This window comes from Echeneis naucrates, chromosome 12, assembly GCF_900963305.1.
Source record: "Echeneis naucrates chromosome 12, fEcheNa1.1, whole genome shotgun sequence".
In the NCBI taxonomy this organism is placed as follows: domain Eukaryota; kingdom Metazoa; phylum Chordata; class Actinopteri; order Carangiformes; family Echeneidae; genus Echeneis; species Echeneis naucrates.
The window spans coordinates 19795217-19819287 of NC_042522.1; the positions used below are offsets into that span (position 1 = coordinate 19795217).

Here is a 24071-nt window from a genome sequence, read left to right on the forward strand (position 1 = left end):
AAAGGGAGGGGTTAGGGGGCGGGGCTACGGTGTGACTCACAGACTGAACCACCCAATCAAAACAGACTCCAGAGCAGGTCACCTTCTCAGATTGGAGTGAAACTCTGAAAAGCTTCAGGTCCTCCAGATCATTTAAACACCATCAGAGCTGTGATAATAAACCATTTAAATCCAACAAACTCCAACGCTGTTCATTGGTACAGATATTTAAAAGCTCTTTTCATAAAAACTGGGTGATGAAGAAGACATCAACACGTGCTTCCTGTTCTTCATCATCCGTAAAGTCGGGGATGGATTGAGGGGGTGTGGCTTCTGTGTGACTCCTTCCTGTCTCCCTCTGTGATATAAAGGTATCTTTTAGGAATCTGGATCCAGATGTCAGTTTTCTGTCGGTATCAATCCACCTGCAGCAGGACTCGGACCAGTCAGTTGGGTCAGACCAGTTTTCAGACCTGAAACTGAACCAGTTCCCGTTTGGAAAATAAATCTGGATGTGGTAAAAGTTTGGTTGGACTTGAACGTGGAAAGGCTTGCTCATGGTTTTGGTTAAAATGACTCACACATCACAATTGTGCAACATTTCATTAATATGCAGATGGCGAATGTTATGAAACGGCTGTGGTCATGAGGACATTTCGTTTTGATCAGTCTGAACCACTTTGTCACAACATGAGCTCAAACAGCCCTCCACTTCCTGTCCGATTAATTATCGGATGTAAAGAGATGATGTTTTGAGTGACTTTTGGTTTTTCTTGTCTTTTTGATTATGAAGTGGTTGTAATCAAACCTCTTATCTCCTCCAAACCATAAAAACACACTCAAGCTGAAGCTGCTCTGAAGTCAGCAGGGTGCTGTTCATATTTACCCTCCAAAATAAAAGACTGGAGAAATTAAACACAAATCTTCCACAATAAAACTCAATGAAACTTTAAACAGAAGTTTACAACAATTAAAAAATTTTATTCACAAATTGAGTACAAAAATATCACAAATTTTCCAACATACATCAGTGCAGTGATCGCCTGTAGAAGGTGACGGGTCAGAAGTCCTCAAACAGGTCCTCAGCTTCTGAACGTGCTGCCACAGCATCTGCAGAGCGCCGGGAGGTCTGCGGCTTACTGGACCCTGCAGGGGACTTACTCCTGTGCAACACACACACACACACACAGGTCAGTGGGCTAATGAGGCTGATTTACAGGAGTCTTCCTGTTGAGACAGGAAGTGTATCATGTGGCTCATAAGGAGCAAGACTGGAAACACATGGGCAACTTTTATACCTGTGTGTGTGTGTGTGTGTGTGACAGTGGCCTACATCTAAAGTTGTCCACATCAAATGCTAGACTTTTGTACCTTTGTGTGTTTCTAACTGGAGTTTCTTGTTCATCTCTTCTTGTTCAAAAATTCGGCCTTCACTTGAACGTTGCATCATTTTTCGTTCAAGAACGACAACTGAACCGAATTTCAGAGAATGTGAAGGACAGTTCAAAAAAGGACAAGAGGGGACGGGGGGGGGGTCATTGGGTTTTATCCTGCAGACCAACACTGACCTCTACAGAGCTGCTGCTGATTATATTTAACCATATTATTAATAGATATTGTGAAGAAAGATGACATTTAGCAGGGAATTTATTCCTGTCTGGACTTTTCCTCATTTTAAATTTCTCTCTCTAATGGCAGCAGCACAACACAAGTCTGTGTTTCCATCTGTCACAAACATCAGGGATACAAACAGATTCAAAGAGGAACTCTGTGACGATAAATGTCATGAATGCAAATTTAGACCACCTGGTGTCCAAAAAAAAAAAAAAAAAAAAAAGATGGCCGACAAACAAATAGAACGGCAGCTCTGTCCACTTCCTGTTCAGGGACAAACAGAAGATCAGAGTTTCCCTCAGGAACCTGCGGAGACCGAACACCGAGCTGAGGGAGTGCTCATGGTAGAAATAATGACGTTTCTCAGGTCAGGTCGGAGACTTTTAGTGAGGCTGGAGATAAAAACTGGGACAGATGCAGAAATGGAATGAAGGTCAAAATGTGCTTTGCAGGGTCAACAAGTCTTTCCCTGCAGTAAACCAGCCGACGCAGAGTTCCACTCACCTTTCACCTCACGGCATGTGAGTCCAAGGTGACCTGAGGACCACCCACTGATCCACTGCACCAGTGGGAGGTTCAGTCACAACTTGCCTTCGGAGGAACTTTAAGACATTATGGAGTCAAGTTCCCCCACGCACAAACAACACAGACCAACAAAGCTGATCCTGGTCCTGAAACCAAGACGGTAAATCTCCCCTGCCCCTCCAATCCAACCGGACTGCAACAGTAATGACCCGAACGGGACCGGCAAGAAAAGAGCAGTGTGAGAAAGCCAGAGAGAGGCCCCGAGCTTGTTGAAATGATTACCAACTGTACGACAAACGCTCCGAGCTGCTGGAACCAGTTAGCAGGAAACAAGAGACGTGTTCAGTGCAGAGGGGAAGCTGTTCCACGCTGCCATGGAGGACCACCAGGGGTTTGAACACATGGCAGCGACGGGGGGGGGTTCCTGAGAGGTGGGGTTAACATCGGGGAACGGGCCCTTGGGAGCCCCCACACGGAGCCGCTCTGGTGACAACATGCACACCACTTATGAGTTGGTTTGTGGTTTACGACACTCAACAGAGACAGACGTTTTTTGTGGGTACAAATGAAACCTAATGTTCTGTCACTTAAAGGTTCAGGGAACAAATTACAACAACACAACGTCCTCAGTTGACCGGTACGTCCACGCAGACGAGGTCGGCTGCAGCCGTCCAGATCTGCTGACAGAGTTATTTCTGTGTTTACAGAAAAAAGAGGAAACACAACACATTACATCCCCGTTTCAACACATTTATATATTTGAGGGAAATTAGGAGACACTTGCTGTACCAGGATTGGAGTGGACGCTAAAACCTGTTTGATGAGGCCACACTGGATTTGAACTTTGACCTTTGACCATCAAAATCAAATCAGTTCATCTTTCATTTGCCTTTCCCTTAAGACGTTACTGACACAATGTTTGGTGAGGTCAACATGACCTTGACCTTTAACAACAAAATGTACTGTAACGTTCAGTGACAGCAACAGCAAAGTCATGTGACCGTGGTATCGTTGGTTTATAGCTTAGCGTTAGCTTCTTACTGCTGCTGGTTTTATTTTGTGGTGAAGTTCGTGAGTGAAGATGATCCTGCAGAATAAAATCTGGATCTGGATTTTTATTTTCTGAAATCATCCAGAGGACGGTGGAGGAAACCAACTGATGCAAACATCATGTGAGCGGACAGAAATATGCCATCTCTGCAGCTGGCTATGAAGAAACATCTCAAAAAGTGAACAGAATTATTCAGAAAGTCTCTGTCTTCTCACCTGAGCAGAACTGTTGATAAACACGATGGAGGTCAGAGATCTGGGTCAAGTCAAAGAGCTTCAGCTCGTGGAAACATGGAAAACTTTGCTGATTCCAGTTTGAAGCTAAATGCAAACATGCAGTTAAAAGTCAGCAGTCCCAGGTCTTGTAGTGATTATGTGAGATGGCTGGAAGCAACGTTTGATAGTTTACAGAGCCGGAGCCAACGAGGAGAGACTGTCTCACTGCCCCTATTCATGGGAAACCACTTAGATCTGATGTTTACAGGAAGCAAAGTGAGTGAAAAAGAGAAGATCAGAACCAGCAGCTGTTTGATAATAAACTCACAATGTTTTAATGAAGTGTCAAACCCAAAGCTCCATAAACTTGCTGCTTTCGTTGAATGAATGCTTAAACATTTTGGGAAATAGACGTTTTAGCTCATTGTCAAAGACGACGTGTGTAGGACTGGCACTGCGGTCAGGACATGGCTAGCGTAGCATAGCTTAGCTGAACATAGAGACAGGAAGCACAAAGCTGTGCAGGGTCATGAGGACGATGACGTAACTGATCACCTGGACTCCTCCAGCTCTGTATTTAACACACCTCCCTGAGCGGCCTGTCATTAATCATCCTTGTCTTCTGTTCATGTGGCCTTCATTTCATTCTCTGCAGGAGCTTTCACTCCATTAATTCTCTGCTCTTCCTCCTCCTCCTCCTCCTCCATGTAGAAAAACATGGAGGCATCAGAGGAAGGTGAGGGGGTTGATGGCAGAAACAATAGCTGGGTGTAGGGCTGCCAACAGCTCCAACCCCCCCACGTTAACCACCTCAGACAAAGGCCTCTCTTTTACAGCCTGTGTTTGCCAGCTCAGAGGGGTGGATCGGGGTGTGTGGGGGGGATCAAACATCCAACCACAGCTGCTCGTCGGCTCACTGCTGCTTCTTGTTGAAGGCGTTCGGCTCGGTAATAGCCTGAAATGGGCGCTGCTGCCGACCCCTGCCAGCGGCTGTGGATGGATGGCACCACTTACGGCCATCTGCATGGGACACAGTCGCTGGCACCGGCGGGAGCTTGGACTCAGCATATTCCCCCTTCTGTTGGACGGCCTCAGAAACAAAGTCAGATTGAGACATGTCTTTGGATTCATTTCTAAACAGACACGTCCAAAAAGAGACTGGCACATGAGAGATATGGTCACAACAAGAGCAGGAGCATTGTGGGGTTTTGGATGTGATGTGGTACGATGGTCCGACTCTGGGTGAAGATAAGGCAACTACACACACAACAGAGAGGAGAAAAGAAGAAAGTTTGTTCTTTGAGACCAATGACCGGCTCTGGCTCCGCAATTCATGTCCTAGACCTCCCTCAGAAATCCCCCTGCTGGTCTGAGAATAACAGCATTTACCAACATCCAAAGTTTGGGTGAAGAAACATTTTCTCACCTACCTATGCTCGTATGAAGGGCATAGCAGCAGACTGACGACAGAACCTTTGGATGACAAAATGCTCAGTGTTCCAACAGCCAGTAAAAGCAGCATAGAAAATGAGCTTAATTTCACCTGGCAGCGCCTCACGCAGTTTTCTTCTCCCCCAAAGAGCCTTTAGCCCAGTTCAGCAGCCCATTCCTCTTCAGGATTGCAGCACCAAACCAAAAGAAAATGGAATATTAAAATTTATGTGACCAATCAAACATAACGGAGTGATCCTCCTGTTTGTAATAAACCAGCTCGGGGCTTCCTGTGGAGAAGGAGGCATTTAACATCACGGCCTTCATGTTCTCAGCTCCGCTGGTCTGACAGAAATAATGTTTGTTATTAATAATAATACTATATTTTATTTATAGTGCACTTGGCAGTTGTTGAGTTAATGTCAAGAAAAAAAACACTCCTTCTGATATTTATTTTCCCAATAAAAGCCTAACTACGGGCAGCACAGCAGCATGGTGGTTAGCTCTGTTCCCCACAACAAGGAGGTCCAGGTTCGATCCCGGCCTGGGGCCTCCAAAGACGTCCTGTTTGGGCTCATTGGTGACTCTAAACTGTCAGAGTGGTTGTTGGTCTCTGCCTGCAGACCTGTCCAGGGTGAGCTGGGATTGGCTCCAGAACCCCCCCTGATCAGAGGAGAAGATGGATGGATGAAAGTCTAACTATGATGTGAACACTGGAGGTATTTTAAAGTGAAGGTTCAGGACAAGACAACAAGTAAAGAAGGACTAAGTACTGACTTCATAAGGTGATAAACATAAGAACAATTTAATGCTTCCAGCCACAGACTGAGAAGCAACCAAGATGGCGACAGCCAATTTAGAAAACAGAAACTCACAAACTGATACGTTGGCTTTGGTACAACTTAAAACTGGTGGCCCTAAAATGACTTCTGTAACAAAGTTCTGTGTTGTCAAAGATCAGTCTGGTTCAATACGGTTCAAATCTTCTGATTTGACTCAGGTTGTATGTCACTTATTCTGATTGTTGGAGACAAAATAAGATTCCTGCCAATAAAACCAAATATGGTGATAATCTCGTGAAGAAAGTCATCTGAACAGATTTGTGGATTTTCCAAACGTGGACACAGACATCTGTGCCAACAGAGGTAAGTGTGTAGGTTGTGTGATGTTTTCCACACACTCATTAGTGGACCTGTGCGTCACATAAAGACCAGAATGGAAAAGGTTTCTCTCCAGGGGCCAACTCTCAACCCGTCGTCCCCTCCCCACCTGGCTGGCCCTCGGCTCGGCCCCTGGCCATCGGCCCCGACAGCGTGTGTCAACATGGTTAAACAGAGAAACAGACCGTCCGATAGGAAGGAGCCCGGCAGCAGAAATCATAAACCTGCAGCTACGACTCTTTTCTTTTATCACCAATAAACTGTGAGGGCTGAATTTGATACTGTCTCTCAGAGGAGAGCCGTAAACGCCCTGAAGGTGCTCAGCTGGGCCGTCTCCCCGGACACTGGAGGAAACTGCTGCTCTCTTTTTTACACATCCATCCATCCATCCTCGGAGCTGTGTAGCTACATGTGAAAGTACCAGTTTGAAGCAGACAGCCCAGTTGGCCCAGGATTTATTTTTGGAAAACAAACATTGAGCTTGGGGTCATTTTTAAAACCCAACATTGAGCAGACATTTGGCCAAAGTTGAGCTTTATATGTTTTATATGAAATGAGACTTCAGAAGACGCCAATATTTCATCAGCATCATCATCAGCTGTCGTCACTTTCCTCCATCAAACTGACATCATCCTCAGACTGAACTTTGGTCACCTGACCACGCTGCTGGGGAGGAATAGTTGGTTAACCAAACCCCTCACAGCAGCAAAAGTTGATCAGCTGGTCCAGCTATTGTCGACACCCCCAACGTGTCAACACATTAGCCTCCATTCAATTGAATGAGGGGGCTGAAAACACACAAATGTCTGTTCCAGTGTGAGAATCTGCTGCTTGTGGCAGTTTTAATTGTTGAAAATGAATTATCTTAGAAACTAAAGACGTCAGCTGGTTCTTTGTCAAATAAATGTTTGATTTTCATGCTGCACTGATCATAATTTACTGTGAGTGTTAAGGCAGGACAATAAAACGCCAACACAACAGAGGAGTTCGTGTTTTCATCCTTTGAATCAGAACTTGTGTCGCTGTAGATGTGCGACATGCACTCTCCACATTCCTTCACACATTAACGTCATCAGCGATTTACGACCTACTGCTAACACACATGTGAGATTAGCTTTGTGTGTACTTCACGCACAGCTCAATAGCTATTTGAGGGCTGAGGGGGTCGGACTGGGGGTGACCTCGGGCCTAAAGGTTAAACCTGTGCAGAGCGATGGGTTAAATTAGCTGACATAAAGAAGATCCCTGACCGGGAGATTTTATGGTGTTTGATTTTCCCGTTTAAGAGCACACTGGGGGGGCAAAGGGAAGACAAGACCAAAGAGAGGAACTGAGAAGGAAAATGTCATGAAGCTCCAGGTGGACGCCATCATCTCCCCGCCTCGTGCAGTAAAAGATGGGTGCGTGTGTGTTTTGACTCGGAACAATAAAGTTAATCTAATTGGATTGTGTGCGTTTGTGTTTGTGTGCTATTTTGGGTCAGAGGTGTCACACCCTGGCTGCATGAGCAAATCAGGATTAAATGTATGAACAGTTAATGAGGCCAGTAAACTGAGACATGAACCGCCGTCATAAAGCAGGAACAACTTTACACAACAAACTACGGCGACACAAAAGCAAACAACACCTTGTGAGCTCTGTTTGTGGACTCGTACCTCTTCCTCTGGGAGGTCTGTGGGGTCGGCCGTTTAACGACGGGGTCTGGCGGTCCAAGGTGACGGATGCGGCGTTTGCGGCAGGGGGCCACGTCCGTGATGTCCTTCAGGCTGTCGTCCAGTGGACTCGGAGTGGAGGAGCCTGAGGAGAACAGGATGCACAGCTGATCAGAATACCTTTATGTTTCAATACCTCCCGACTTATTTTGTGCTGCTGGAAATAAACATCTTTATCAGATCAGAGTTCTGCTCATTCTTTGGAGCAGTAATGATGAAAATTGGCTCCAAAGCCTGTAATGCTCTAAATATCTGATTGTGCATGTCTCTGTCTTTATTCCCGGTCAGGTTGATCCTATTGACAGAATGTGTTGTTGTGACACTTCTCTCCTTCTCTCCTGTAGCAGAAGAATCTACACAAACTACACAAGGCAAACAAAGCACATATCCACTCCTCCCTCCGTCTGTTGACGCTAACTCGAAATGTACAGCCGTCTGGGATGTTGCCATAGCAACAGAAACAACATTAAACCAATGAGCGTCTCCTCATCAGACGCAGGAAACGGTACAACGTCCATTGCCCAGAGAACCTTGACATATCCCAGCAGCAGCTGATGATTTCATGTGTGAGAAAGTGGAAAAATCAGAGAGGGCAAAAAAAGGAAACCTGCCCCAAAGCCCCCTGCCTGCTCCATGGTAGGTAACAGTCCATCTTAAATTAACACACACAGCTTTTTGAAGGTGTCAGCTCACTACGTTACATAACCCATTGGTGATGTCATCCCTCCTTTCTGGGCAAACACACTTGGCTGCCTTGACAACGGCCCCTGAAAATACCCCGTTTTACAAACTGTGACCGATGTATGGATGTTTAGCTCACATGAACATGTGAGTTCTGCTGAGTGACTCTGAAACACGTGTTTTCAGGATAGTCAACGTCCCTGCAGCTGTTTCCTGTCGCCCGTCACGCCTGAAAAACTGAAGCCGGCCTTCATGACAATTCACCTGCTCACACCGTGAGCTTTCTGTTGAGGATCCATGAAAGCTGCAGTCTGAGAACAGTCCTGATTATTTATAGGAACCTCTCAACTAAAGACAGTTTGAGGAATTAGTTTCTGCTGAAGTTTGTGATGAGAAGCCGCTGCTGCAGGAATCAAACGCACACTATTTTTTTACCCAGTAGCCCCGCCCCCATCCCCTCTCCTCCTTCCTGGTCTGTTTCCCCCAAAACAAAGCGTCATTTAAAAAATGAGTCTGACTGCTTTTATAGCATGTGGAGTGTTAAAGAAGTCTTCATTAATGTTTCTCTTAGTGTTTCCAGGGGACACTAAAAAGTGGGTTGTTAACACGTTATAACACACACTGACAGAGGAAATGTGTCAGAACTTCTTACCCGGGGGCTGTGAAGTGGGGGCTGGAGTCGACTGCTCCTCCTCTGGCTCTTCGTCAGTGCTCCCTCCATATTCATCTTCCTCCTCCTCCTGACCTGCAGTCTGCCCTGGTTTTGCTGAATCCTGATTCTGTTTCTGTTTCTCAGAATTCCTGCAGCAGAGAGGAGGGAGGGTGAAGATGGTCTGGACTCATTCTGGACTCAAACATGAAAATGTGACCTTCGTTCAGCACTGAGTCATCGCTGTAATCAGTGTGCAGTCAAAAGTTTCCTGTACGTCACACGACTTTCACCACAGCAGAGGTGATTCAGACGATTGCAGCGATAAAGGAAACAGGCGTTGAAAATTAAAATCTGCTGAGCATCAGTTGTTCTCAGATTTAATAATGTTTGTTTTTAGTTGGCTCTTGTTTCCTGAGCTGAACAGAGTTGTTAGTGAGACAGACAGAATCAGCTGATTCTGAATAGTGACACATTCTGTGAAACAGAAGGTGAATTTGAAGGAGAAAAAGGTAGATGAGATAAACTCACCTGCTCTCCTGCAGCTGAGTGACTGTTTCCTGCAGACTGCGGATCTTGGCTTTCTTCTCATTCAGAACCAGGACAAACCGAGAGTACAGCTCCGCCTCCAGGGTCTCTTTAGCCCGGGTGTACCGCTTCAGGCTTCAACACACACACAGACGCACAGTAAAACTAGAAACGAATCTATTAAGAGTTCTAATAATATCAATCAAGCCATATTCATTTTTAAGGCCCCTCTGTCTGAAAATGCCTTAAAAAACAGTAATGTAATAGTAATGTGACACTGATAAAATGTGTTCATTTAGGGGAAAGTAATGCATCCGTTAAACTTGACCTTAGAGAACGCAGACAGGGCGGGAAACAACGCCAACGGAAAATAAAGCCGGTCTGACTCTTTCGAACCGTGATGACCTGGAGTGGACTCTGTTAGCAGCACTGTGAAATCGGCTCATAAATCAGTGACGTATGGTGTCAGCCAGATGGGGCCCCCGTCCCGCCCTTCCCTTTCCACACAGTGTTACAGGAGTTGGGCAATAACCCAGAGGAACCTGTGATTGATTTTCCGGGAACTAAAAGTTGTGGTTTTAACCTTTCAGCAGGATTCCCTCAAAGGTCCTCATGTAAATGTTACTGTCTGCCATCCATCACCAGGTATTTAACTGGTTAGTTCCATCAGTGGATTTATAGTCCCCTGCTTTCGGGTTTAAAGTGACTCCAGATCCATTTCATATCACAAATTTCATTATCTGTAACATTTCCCAGATATCCCGCCAAACTTTCAGGAAATTCCCAGACATGTCCTGTTTGAGTTTTGCTCTGAGCAGTTTGTTGTGTGTTTTTACTCGGCAGTGATGCGTTGCTGTTCTTGTCTCAGTCCGTGGTTCTCCTCCTCCAGGTTCTGGTTCTGGTGCTCCAGGATGTTTCCCATCTGCAGACTGTGGACCAGTAACTCCCTCACTGCCTCCGCCGGCTCGGGGTCAGCCTTCAGCGACACGGACCCCAACCTGAACTGGGAAGGGACACAGAGAAAGTCTCTGAGGGGACTTTGAGGGGAGTCAGCTGACTATTCAGGTGTTTCACCATCACCTGATCCATCAACCATGAAACATTGACTAGCTCATCCCAAGTTAATGGAGCAGGAGCTCCTGAGAGACTGAGCTTTGGGTCAGAGGTGTTTACACCCAGAGAAGATTCCATCAGCCTCCACCTTCTCAAGCAGCAGCTGTCTGCTGGAGACACCAATAACAGTCAATGATTCAGTGAAAGAGATGGTTATTTATTCTGCTCAGAAGTCACTTCCTTCAACTATTTAATACAAAAACAGTTAAATACCCTTTTCTTTCTTCTTGACATCAGAAAATTGTCTTTTTTTTATGTGTGATGATGACAGGAAATATTTACTGATACCACGACTTTGTTGTTGATAATACATGGTGGTTGTTAAGTTTTTTTTCTGACTTGGTTTGAATAGTGAGGTGATTCTTCACTGAAAATAAGTTTCATTTTGATTTTTAACATGTGTGAGCCTTTCGTTGCTTCACAACAGAGTGAAAAAACAGACAAACTTTTAAAGAAAGATGGAAAATGAAGTTTTAAGATGAGAGTTGATTTATTTTAGTTTCACAAAGTTTCACATTTACTTTTTGCTGAGAGGAAAGTGATCAGAGATACGAGAGTGATATTATGTGATAAATGAAAATGTTCCTGTTAATGTGAGACACTGAGCAGTTCAGGACCAATTTTCAATATTAAAAAGGAAATGTGGATAAAATGAACAGTCTCTCTCACCTTCTATATAAACAGACAAGTGAATACATTTATTTAATCTATCACAAAAATCACTTAGAAATCATTCACACATCGACTGTGATGCCGATTCAGTGACACACACACTCGTTTGGTATGTTAAGCAGCGGAGGGAACACCTGTAGGTGTGTGAGGGTCTGGATTAGAGGGCTCTGCAGGCCGGACTCTGTCATTATGACTCATAACTCTGAAAGATGAATCCCCGTGTTCTAATGTGGAGCCAGAGAAGAATAAAACCTCAGATTCTCATTTTTTAAGGAAAGAGGCTTCACTTCCGTTTTACCCATGGCGGTTACCATGGCAACAGAGTTTGAACTGATTCAGCTGATTGCCAAACACCACCAGCTTGATCAACACGTCTGCAACATGGACATTTTATTTGTTGTTTCAAGCGGTCTCCTAGCAACAGCCATCCTCATAAATCAATAAAATTTGACAAAATAAAAGCTGATTTTATTGAGAAATTATTAATTAATTAAAACTGCATTTGTTAAAAGTGACTTTTTAAAACATTCTATTGACCAAAAATATTCAGCTCATTGTCACAGAATGAGAAAACTAACTATCTACATAATTTTGTCATTTCAGAGTTCATTTTATCGTGCTGATGAATCCTGCCCTCCTTCAAAAAACAAAGATGGAGGTTTCAGACCTGAAGCTCACAAACTGACAGGTGACGTCACAGTGGGTTGACAGTTTCCCTCAAGCAGACAAATCACGGCTGCTTTCATTTCACAACACAGAACATGGAGATCGGCTGCAGAGGCTCCCACAGGGGGATAATAACACAACTTCATTAGAATCAACACAACACAACATCTGAATGTCTGTTATTTCCATGGGAGTCTCTCAGGTGTGAACCAGATCCGCATTAGGTGACAGAAATGGAGTCTTTGTGGTTACGCAACTCAACACAAACACGTCACATCCTCTCCTCTCTCTCCCTGTCCTCATCCTGCAGGTGGTGACTCATCGCCATCCCATGTTCCTGCAACACCTGCTGGTCCCATATTTCATGAATTCTGTACTACAGCTCAACTCCATGAACTTCATGCAGCAACATGTTCCTGCCTACACCTGTTTTGGATGTCCCCCTCTCCTGCTCTCATTCTCACCCTGCACTACACCTCCATGCCTCTCTCTCTCAACCCAACCGGTCGAGGCAGATGTCCCCCCCCCCCCCAGCCTGGTTCTGCTCGAGGTTTCTGCCTCTTAAAGGAGGTTTTTCCTGCTCATCGGGGGATCTGTTGGGTCTTGATGTAACTTTGTTATGATTTGGCGCTATACAAATAAATCTGATTTGATTTGATCTGATCTGATCTCACTCACTTCATCACATCCTCCTTTCAGTCAGGAACATCTGAGGAGGCTGAAGGAGACAGACAAGTGCTGTTATCTACTGATGTCATGTGACGCCTCAGCAGCACGGCCTCTGAATGTGGCTCTAATGTCAACAGACCGCTCCATAAGTCACTGCTTTTTAAAGGAACCTTCAGACTCGACAACTGAGAGAACTTAAAATAAACAAGCGCACATCTAAAACACACCTCACTGTGACAGCAGCTGTGATCTGAGCATCACACACTAACCAGACTGAGGTGAGAGGTGTCAGAGGTGTGCTGCTCACCGAGATATCCTTCTGCACCTTCTCATACGACAGCGTGACAGTGGAGCCTGGTGGAGACGGCGTCAGGGTGAAGCTGTAGGCGGCGGTTCTCTGTGGCCCGGTCAGCGCCTGCTGGAGGTCCTGGACGTACCGCTCACACTCCATCTCCAGCTCCTCGGCCTCCCCGATGACAACAGCCTCGCTCACTGCACAAAGCAATATCATCCGTAACGTCACACACTTTATTATGTTGGATCACCCTTTGGCTCTCGTGTCTTTGAAACTACTCGATGCAAAATACTTTTCTACTGAAGTTTACATTTCCACATTTCATCATCAGCTAATAAAACTGGAGGAGTTATGCTGACAGACTTTTGAAGGACCTGCTGAACCAAAGCTTCTTTATTTCCATCCCATATGAAGAACACAAAACGGGAGGTGCTTAAGGAACCACCTGGTTCCGCCTGGCCTGTCTGACGGCCATGTTGGACCAATGTTTTGGAAACAGGAGAACATCAAGTTCCGCAGAACATGCTTCAGTCCTGGTCTGAGAGAATTCAGGCGGTTGGAGGTGAAACTAATAAACGCACCAAGCAGTGTTTCCTGTCTGAGCAGCTGAAAAGGTCAACGACCTCGCTCTGTAAGCGCAGGTGAGGTGAGAGCTGTGTGGTCAAACAGCTAAACGTAAAGAATGTCGCACCTTTTCCCCGCCACGCTTCCTGTCCATCAGTCAGCAGCAGCTGGAAGCCTGAACCCAAGTCCGGCCCACTCCAGTCCACCCGGAGGAAGTAGGCGGAGTCAGGCTGAGAGGAGACGTGGACTTCACGCACTGACGTGTGCATCCCTGCAGACATACAAACCACAAACACACCAAAGGTCAGAGTGAAATTAAACATCTCGAGAAAAAAAAGACCTCACATTTGACTGACAGGTTCATTTAACATAGAAACTATTTGTCCAAACACAAACATCGTCTGTGTAATCAGATATTTGTACACTCAGTAGCTGCTCCTGAGCTTCTGAGCAAACCCCATGATCATCCACAGCATTCTGACTGCACTGTGTACAGAAAAAGATTTATAAAACAGTAAAATGAGCTGGATGCTAAAACAGCCGCAGCAGCTCAGACGTCAGTTGTGCGTCCACCTCTCTGAAACAAGCTGCAGAGATGGCTTTGTAATAAATGTGGCGTTTGCTCGTGTGATGATCGAAGTGAGCAGGACTTTTGGAAACGATGAGTCCAGCTTCATGCGTGTTATCACAGCTGTGTAAGAACTGTAATGCTCCAACACACAACCTCTCATTAGGCCTAAGTACAGGCCGAGCAGAGGGAAACTCTCCTCAGTGAGCAGGCGGCCTGCGACCTCACAGACGACAACATCCTTTTCACACCTGCTTCACAGGTGATGCATGCAGCCACTGTTGTGTCTCTACATCACAGTCACACCAATCAACAACCATAATAATCACTGTAACATGTTGTGTGACATTTGTTTTCTGCTGATGGTGGAAATCCCTTTGGACCGATCCACCTCCAGACTTCCATCTGATGTGACACAAACCTTTGTGTTATAGCTTCAGACCAACAACAACATTAGTGTACACTGAACTGTAGTCCGGCATTGAAACAGTCTAAACCGAATGTCCAATACGGTACTACGGCTCTGTCTGTCTTACCGGCTCCGGTCGGTCCGCCGGTTTGTTTGGAAGAAACTTCGACTGTTTTTGCTTTGCACCGGAGCACGGCGCGTGTGACGTCATCACCAGGCGACGCAGCGGAGAATCCATTTACATCCCGAATGGAAACAAAAATGTTTTTACTCATAAATATTTTAACCATAACTGATATTTTATTTTAAAACGTCGTATCATATTAAAGGGAGAATATGAATGCAGTCTAATTCCTGTCTGCGCATTACTTTAGATTTCTTATTGTTTATTTTAATTTTTCATTGTTTTTTCCCCAGTAAACATAATATTCTTTCTTATCAGTTTTTATCATGGCTGTCATTTAGATTTATGTATAAATGCATTTACCCACAGCCTATGAACTGATCAATGATATCCTGTCCTGTGGAGGACAGATGACTTCATGATGGAACTGAATTTCATAATCATTTTCTATTCAGCTTTCAAAAGCAGTAAGACATCAGAAGACACCACAGTGACTCACATGCAGAATGAAGACCACCGAGAGTCCAGAGTTTGGACCTGAGATGACAGGAAGCAGTCAGTTAAAGTTAATTGGAATAATCTTCCCTGTGTTTTGTTTTGGGTTCTTTGTCAGTGAGACCAAACTGTGTGCCACATGTTGAGAGGGAAACGAGGAGATTACTGAGAGATCCTGATCAGATTTCTGCAAACAGACTCTTTCCAACAAAAATGGCCTCCAGAGGCTTTAAAGCACTCTGTGCTGAGGAAACACACATCAGCTGATTTTCTTTCCCAGGTGGTCCTAACACATGCAGCCTCAGACTGTACGGACCTGCCTGCAAATCACCTCTATCAACTCTGACAATATTCCTTCTGTTAAAGCAGTGTTGAGTTTTTCTTTGTGAAACTTAGATCATAAGACAAAGATGGAAAACTGGATTACTGTCTGCAGAGGAGATGAGTCAAAGCAGGTCGTATTGGTAATGACAGACGGAGGAATGATCGTTAAATGAATAACTGACTGATCGATGCAGTCTTTCTACACTGATCATTAAAGATGTGGTGTGTCCCCTCCAGCTGTCTCAGGTCTCACTGAGTCTGACTGCACTCTGTTGGACTTCTTCCTTCTGACTTGGCTGCATTTCCTGCCCTGAAGAGGCGCAGAGCTCCAGAATAACTTTGTTCCAGAACCAACTTAAAAAATTAAAAGCCTCAGTTATGAACTTGTGTTTATTTGACCCCGACTCTAACTTGTTCCTGCTAATCTGTTTTATTTTTCATCAAGTTGTCTTAATTTCTTTGTCTGACAGGATGTCCAAGTGAGACTTTGGCCTCAGTAAACTAAACTAATTCATTCATGGAGTCACTGCGTAACGTCGCTGATGCACCAGTTTATAACAGAAAATGATTTGATGCATTAACAACACAAGTCAGTGATACATTGTTTTTGCATTAAAGCCACAATGAGGAAAATTCAGCTGCAGGACTGAGATCAATAAGAGTGGAAATGATGGAAACTTAAATTGTGGACTGGCTCTTGCTGATGTGTTCAACATGTGAGCTGCCCGAAGAGTGCTTTTTTTGGGAAAAGATCAGGCAAAACATCTGTGAGAGTTTGGGCACTGACGTGGTCCTTTACAGTGGAGTCTTATCCTCCTTTCAAACACTTCACCAATCTGCTCAGATGCAGATCTTCTCCCACCACACCAAGAACAGACCACCGAGTGCTTATCCAAATAAATGACCCAAACCCCCGGAGGGCACACCGGTTTGTTGACCTCTTCTATCTGCAGTCCCTCAGAGGTCTGACCGGGACTTACCAACCCTGGACTCTGAGACCAGACTCTTACTCTGAAAGACATGAATACACAGGGTTTGTAGTTCTGTTTGGGTGTCCTTTAACACTGGTCATCAGGAAACCACAGACACCACGATGAAGAAACCCATCAGGTCTTGAGCAACTCGGTATAACTTTGCCAAAATAAAGAAGAATCCGAGGAAGAAAAAATTCAGCTCGAGTCTGTTTAACCACAAATCCAGATATAAGGCCGACTGAAAGGAACCTTGTTTAACTGAAATGTTGCACAGTACAAATGGATTTACATGTTAGGTCAAAGAAAAACAGCAGTAGGTGGAGTTTGGTCTCATCTCATACAGACACATGAACATCAACAACACAAACTAATAAGAACAATAACAACAGGACCGGATGTGTTTACACAGACGTCTGGAAGCCAGTTTAGCTGATGGAGGCTGAAGGCCGGGGCGGGGGGGCAGGATGGGCGAGTTGGTGTATCAGCCTTTAATTAAACTCAGACACAGCAGTGCTCAGCTGGACTGTGACACAATGAACCGAATGGCAGGAAGCAGAGAACAAGGTAGCTGCTGTTGGTTCTTATGGTTCATGTGTCGAACACACCCGGACGGTTCAGGCCAGCAGTTCCTGCCTCCGGTCCTGTCCAAAATCTTTATTACCATATTATTTCACTGCAGATACACAATGAATCCTGGGATCTGTTGGGCTGATGAGGAGGAGCCTGAAGTTAGAATCCCCGTTGAGCCGTCCCCTCGGTGAGGGAGCGGTTCCCCCACCTGTACGTAGACGGGTGCACGTTCTGCCACACCGCTGCCAATTACACCACATTTTTTGCTCATGTCATTTCCTCCTCCAGGAGTCTGGACGTCCTCAACAACACTCTCAGGATGGAAACCGAAGCTGCAACAGGAATATCACCTCCAAATTTGTTGGAGTCGATGAGGAGTCCTCAAACAGACAGATTTATAAATGCAGCCGAACTGATTTCCGTATGTTGCACAACATGTTATTAATATGACTGTTTATGGTGAAACTGTAAAAAATAATTTGTCACAATTTATTAATTTGTGTTCTCAGAAAGCTGAACAGATTTATGAAAGTTCAGCTTTGTGGTTTAATGTGGATGTACTTTGGGGTATTTTGTTTCCTTCTTTGAAAACAGCTACAGTGAATTTAAGTGATAAATGTCTTCTTTGTCTTTCTCTGGCTGACTAAATACAAGTCAAATGGGAATTATTTAAAGAACTTACTGGCTTGCTTTTCTTTTTTCTCCTGCTCTGTGTGATTGCCCAATCTCCTCCTGAGCGACCCTGAGCTTGTCTTGTCGTGTGGATCCATCCAGGGCCTTTAAAACTTGCTGAGTTACCCATCACATAACCAGAAACACGCTTCCTTGCAGCTGCTGGCATCACTGAGGGGCCCGAACCTGCAGCACCATCCCATTAGCTCCAACGGTCTCCTGACAGATCCACACGGGGGCCTCGAGGTTCTGATCCCTCCTCCGTCATTAACCGTACCTCCTCACTTTCATCTCCGTCGTCTGTTCCACTCAGGGATCCTTCCTTCTGCTTGTCTTTAACGTCACCTGCACCTAATATCCACGAGCACGGCACATGTAAACAGCCGTGTGCATGCGTCAGTGATGCAGTAATGACTTCCAGCTCCATCTTCAAAAAAACGAGCATTTCCTCTGGATGAGTCCTGACTGACTCACTGCGGTCTGTCCAACAATCAGGCGCTCTCAGATACGACACAAAGTCATCCATCCATCAGTTATCTGTGTCGCCCAGAATGTAGCTCAGCTGCACCAAGAACACCTGCCCCTTTTCGTCTCTAGTGTAGATTTTAATCCAGAGGCCACTTTCTTCGCAGGACGCGGCTCGTCAAGGTGTGCAGCTGTGGCAGAAGATGAATACAGTCTGTGGAGGATGTAGACCATGAAGACAGCTTCTCTGTGCCTCAGATGAGGATCCAGCTTTGGGCTCACATACAGGAAAGCAGAAGCTGGGTTTTGTGAAACTTCCAACAATCATTCTTGACTTGGTTTGTGTTAGTTTTAAGACTCTTTGTGTTGGTTGGAAGTCTCTTTGAGGTGGTTTTGAGTCTTTCATTCAGCAGGTTTAGAGAGCTAAGGTCAACACAATTAACCAGAGATGCTTCTGTGAAGTTTTCTACATTAGCAGCGCCCCCCCTCAGTTAAAACCGTCCATAAATATAGGTTAATTTGGCCTGGCCTAGTTTTGGAGGCTGGGGGACAGAAGAGGGGCAGAAGGGCTCTTCTTTTAAAAGGACCTTCATGAACTCTAACAGCAGTCCTGAATCCAGGATCACCTCCTGTGTCAGCCTGGTCTGAGACAGACCACACAGAAACAGATATTTATGGTAAGAATCAGATAAAAAGGAGGAATTTTAAATGAACTATTGAGCCAGAAATTCTGAGAATACCTTTTATTGTGAAAGAGCCTTTCTCAGAATGTGGACCAACAGCTGTCTGGAAAAGACTCCAAGCTGTTAAGAAGATGCTGATGAAAACTCAGTCTTTAAAGTCCCCTCAGCCAGGCTGCTGGCTGGTGTAACTGAAACAGTCTTTTATTTATCTCAAAAATTGCAGCTGTGATCAGACAACAAATGCTGTACTTTTTTTTTTTTTTAAGTAATTTACTCCAGCCTCCAGAATCTGGACATCCTCTACAACAGAAATCAGCTGTGACATCAAAGCCTCGTCGAAGTGTGTTCCCAACATCCAACTGCAGCTGAAACTAACAGTGAGATGGTGGAAGATGTAGGAGGCTTCAGCCTGGACTCATCTGCAGGACGTCTGTGCAGTTACAGCTCAGGATGGATGTTGGGCAACGACAGACGGACGGCAGTAAAGGCTCTCAGCTTAAATTGGAACCAGGAGACACGAGTGAATGAGCCCTCTGTGCTTTTGTATGACACACACACAGAGTGTACCCTCCTATGGAGGAAAGTTCTGGGTGAATTGTGTAATAGTGAGTGAGCGGAGCTGGCAGCTTCCCTTCAGCTCCATGACAAGCGTTTCAGGTTCTGATGGGGACCTTCAGGAGGAAGGCCCCTCCCTCCCCCAGTTATGTTTACTTTATACTTCATTTCTTACCTAAATGGGACCTTCTGAGAAAAACCATCTTTTCTTCATGTAACAGAACCACAACAAACCAGTCAAACATGCAACACCGTAAATAACACAACCATAAAACTTGTGGACACAAAAGAGCAACATGACAAGGAAATTAGACAAATTAATGGAAAATGAAGAAACAAATGGTGGACATGAGGATCACAGACTATAGCAGGTTGCATCTGCGGACTGAGTTAAACAACACATTGTTTTATTTTGTTGGAAACTTGAGCAGCAACAGCATTAAAACAGGATGAATCTGAAGAGGCAGATTTTTTTACAGCCCAAACTCAGAGGCATCAATTTCCCTCCCACCCCTATTTATACTGATCGTTTGGGCTAAATTCATTAATCAGGCCAAAAACACCAAGATGGCCAACAGCCAAATCACAAACTGGAGGCTTCAGAGCAGCAGCTAGCAGCCTGATGGTGACGCTCGTTCTCCAGCCGTGTAGATGGAGAGACAGTAAAACAACACCATCATACAACAAAGACCAAACTCACCTAGTTAGTTCACATCTGGGTGAGAGGTCTCAGTGACCGTTAGATTCATGCTCCCCTCAGGATGGATCATTACTCACTCTCCTCTGACTGAAACTTCTGTTGTGGCCTGATTCTGGATCTGAACATCCAGATTCCAGGCCGGATCGGCTGTCAAGATTTTCTCATGTACTGATGTTCAACTTTTTTCTGCCTGGTCAGTTTGTCAAAGAGCTGAAAATTTCCCAGAAAGCTTTTGCATCATCAATGATGTAAGATCTTGTTTCTCGCTCTCCAGGGAGGAACGCACACACACACACACCTCTGCTCTTAGTCCAGGAAAACAAAACCTCTGTCTGGAGTGAGTCCAGAAAGCGGTCTGTTCTGGTTGTGGAAGGTTTCTGAGACTCCTCAGACTGTGTGTGTCGCAGCCTCCTGCTCTGCAGCTGACATCCTTATTGATCCATCACACACATCAGGCTGCTTCCTGCCAGAGGTCGTACAAACAGAGCAGAATATCTCCCCCAACTCTGAAGAGACCATGATGTGATTGAGTCTTAAAGTGGGACACAACACGGGAACAATCGATTCGGACTTTTGGACAATTTGTTTTTTCCAAAGAAGAAGCTGCAGCTCACTGGTTGCCAGTTCTGTCAGGTCATTTTCACCGTCAGCAACAGCTGCAGGATGGACTTCATCACACCACCGTCTACCTCAGTGTCCCTGCAGCAGATCAGTGCTGCCCCCGAAAGGCTGTGTCCTTACATCACGGCTGCATGAACACCAAAGTCAAGGCAGCTTTTATGTGTACGCATTAAAACATATGAAGCTCGTTCCAAACTATCTCTTTATAACATGAAGACAACACTCCCTGCACGATGACAGCAGTGAGGAAAAAGCTCCTTTGAACTGTATTATTCCTTCCAAAATATGCAGCCGCTACATGGACTTTGTGGTGAGGTGGTTTTGTCAGCAGCTGTTTTCAGTGAAATGGCAAAAACCTTTTTAAAAGTTTAAACATTATATTTGCTCTCAGCACTTTAAACTGCGGATTCAGTCACCTGCTCTGTTACTGAATAATATCAAGCTCTGGAAAAAGATTGAATTGAGACTTGACTTAACTAAGAAACACACAATAAATAATCAAATAAAATAAATACACAGAAGAACATTTTATGAAAGAAAGACCTCGGTTTTACAAAAAGGGCATCTGAATGAGTCTGAACCACTTCTCTACAAGTGAACAGTTCTTAGTCTGTTTCCTGGAGTCCAGGACCTGAAATGAGTCTGTGTGTGTCGATCAGAACTTCACCACCTTCGTCTGTTTGGGTTTGGCTTTCTTCACTGGAACGTGGACTTCCTCGTGGTCAGCACTCATGTTGTTGGACAACCAGCCAACAGTCACAGAGTTCGCTGCAGAAACAACATGAACATTCATTACTTGTGTTTTTAACATGAACTCAGACATTTTAATCCTTTTTTGATTTGCTGTGGTTTATTTCATTTCGGTCTGATAAATATAATTCATCTACATACTGTGTCAGTCACATTCTCTCTGCACCTTGTTGTCTTTTCTTTATGAACTTCTATAAACCCCCCAGGACACAGTAGAGACTCACTTGCAGCCTGATGCTCTGGACAGTCTTTCTGAAAATGTTCCACTGAGCCGCAGACTCGACAGCAGCCTCCTGCACACACACAACCTCCTTTAACTGAGCACACAGTCAATTATTCAACAAACCAAGGGGTGACCGTATGTTTGTACCTTGTGCGTAGAGTCCTTTGGGATTGTCGGGGCAGGACCGGGACAGGTGTCCGCTCTGACCGCAGATAAAGCACTTGGCATACGGGTAATCACCTGGGAGACACAGCAGTGATGTTGTTAAAGCAGGAGGACATGTTCACCTGCAGTCTGTGGCCCTCAGGCTCCTCATCATGCTCACCCAGAGCGGGATCCACTTTCGCTTTACATTTCTGGATCTCGTGCTCGGTGGAGCCGCAACGGTAGCAGATGCCTCGGCCCATCTCCTCGTCTCGGTCTGCCTCAGGACATTCGGCCAGACCGTGACCCGGCTTCCTGCAGTTAAAACACAGCTGAGGAGGAGGAAGAGGAACAGTATTTGTAAAATGTGATCACATGGTGACTTTTCTAGCACCTTTAACACCAATTAAAAATCTACGTCAAGACCACCGAACATCAGGCTTCTGTCTGCAGTGCAGGAGGCTGCAAGCTGACAAAGATCTGGTCCAGCTGGTCCTTCACTCACCATCTTGTTCTTCTTGTCTTTCTGTCTTTTTACCCGTCTGTCCTCTCTCCTCTGGTCTTTCTTCAGGGCAACCTCCACCTCCTTCCTGAGCTCCTGCTGCTCTTCCCTCCCTCCTTTATCAGTTCTGGGCAGCGGCTGTCCAGTCTGCTGCAGATACTCCAGGAACCCGTTCACATCCTCACTCATGTAATCCTTCTTCTTGCGGTTGGGTTTTTTGACTGATGACCCACCGGGCTGAGTTCCTCTGAGGGCATCACTGGAGCTGCCTTGATGATGATGACGACGAGTTCCTCCTCTCAGCTGACTCCATGGAGTGGCCTCAGCCGGTTTGTGTTTATGGACATTATTGGCTCTGGCCCACCGAGTCATGACTCAAAGCTGAGGGACACAAACACAGAGTGTGTGTCAGGAATGGGTGTGTGTGTGTGTGTGTGTGTGTGTGTCTCTCTCTCTCTCTCACACACACCAGCATATGAAAGTCTTTACCAAAGGTGCTTCAGATAGGTGGATATTTAAATAAAGGCTGATTTAAACGCAGTACGTTCTTCAGGAGAGATTGGACAAACTTCAGCAAACAACTGTATAAAAATATTTAAATATTTATATATTTATATATTACCTATAGTTAGAATTATAATTATTAATTATAATTTATTTGTGTAGTACCTTTAAAAAAAAGCGAAAAATCAACAATTCAATTGCAATAAAAACAGGAAAAGCGTAAAGTGAACGAATGAATCAATGTAATGAACGATAATATCTCTTTGTCTTCATGCCTGCTTTTATTTTAGAACAAATAATTTGTTTTTTAAAAACTGTTTCAACTGCGAAACTGTAAAACCTGTTAGCATGTCAGCTAGCAGCTAGCTAAAACACGTAACGGGACGTTAGCTCGTCACGAGCGGCTAACGAGCTAAGCTAACAGGAAAGACAGCTGTTCTTTGTGAACCAGGTTTGTACAAAACAAAAAGTTTAGAGAAAGAACACAGCTCGGAGAAGTTTACCGTCAGACTATCTGTCCATGTGTTTGTTTTCAGGGAACGCGGAAGGGCTCCTCTTCTTCGGACTAATTAAGAGACAAACACCGGAGAAGAAGCCGCACAGCGCCCCCTAAAGGAGAGTCTGCAGGATGACTACATGAGGATATTTTAATTAACTTGAAAAATATGGTGGATTACTGTCATGAAGCTCAGTTAAGTTGGTTAAAGCTGCTTGAAATAGAAATAAATAGGTGTGAAATCCTCAATGTGTCGGAGTCAAATTGAAAAACAACTTGTATTTGACACCAGGTCTGAGCTTCAGATCCTCCAGAATAAATGAGGCAGCAGCTCACAGCTGATTGGACTTAATGAGACTAACCAGCTGAGAGGATCATTCAGGGTCAGTCATGTTGTCTCTGCTTGTCACCGCACTTCTGCTTATTAAAAACCTGAAGGATGGTAAGAAACCGTCCGGTTTTGGTTTTATGTATTTATTTTCTGTCACTCTCAATCATTACTTTTTTGTGTCTCATCTGCTCTGTTTCCAGTCGGCTGCAGTCCAATACGACAGTCAAACTCAGGTGGAGTTTGTTCTCATTGAAGTTGTGATCTGTCGCTGCGTCAACACTTATATTTTAATGTGAAATGTGTTTTGTTGCAGTTCTGCATCAGGACTGGCTCACCAAGGCCTGGAACTACATGAAGACCAACCCAGAGACTTTAGAGGGTGAGTCTGTGATTTTAGTCAAACAATGATTTGGTTTCATCCAAATAGAATCACACCT

General features: G+C 44.9%; 2 protein-coding genes across 4 annotated transcripts; both read right to left on the reverse strand.

The window, feature by feature from the left end:
• Positions 1–949: 949 nt before the first annotated feature.
• On the reverse strand, positions 950–14697 carry xrcc4 (X-ray repair complementing defective repair in Chinese hamster cells 4). 3 transcript variants are annotated; one of them, XR_003841362.1, is made up of 9 exons: positions 14629–14697; positions 13652–13795; positions 12973–13157; positions 10382–10548; positions 9549–9680; positions 9021–9169; positions 7631–7772; positions 4815–4995; positions 1001–4641 (listed from the first exon to the last, which is right to left on the reverse strand). XR_003841362.1 is itself a non-coding variant. In XM_029516585.1 (8 exons), the coding sequence occupies exons 2-8, from the start codon at positions 13791–13793 to the stop codon at positions 1040–1042; spliced, it is 1020 nt and encodes a 339-aa protein (XP_029372445.1). In that variant the 5' UTR covers positions 13794–13795; positions 14629–14697; the 3' UTR covers positions 950–1039. The 3 variants fall into 3 exon arrangements, 2 of the variants coding, with proteins under 2 accessions (XP_029372445.1, XP_029372446.1); XM_029516585.1 differs by lacking the exon at positions 4815–4995 and having other exon boundaries at positions 950–1142; XM_029516586.1 differs by having other exon boundaries at positions 1001–4995.
• Positions 14698–20872: 6175 nt separating this feature from the next.
• Positions 20873–23369, reverse strand: zcchc9 (zinc finger, CCHC domain containing 9). The gene is made up of 6 exons (XM_029516122.1): positions 23311–23369; positions 22307–22684; positions 21983–22133; positions 21805–21897; positions 21659–21727; positions 20873–21452 (listed from the first exon to the last, which is right to left on the reverse strand). Exons 2-6 carry the CDS (start codon positions 22673–22675, stop codon positions 21340–21342), a joined length of 795 nt encoding a protein of 264 aa, XP_029371982.1. The 5' UTR covers positions 22676–22684; positions 23311–23369; the 3' UTR covers positions 20873–21339.
• Positions 23370–24071: the final 702 nt, after the last annotated feature.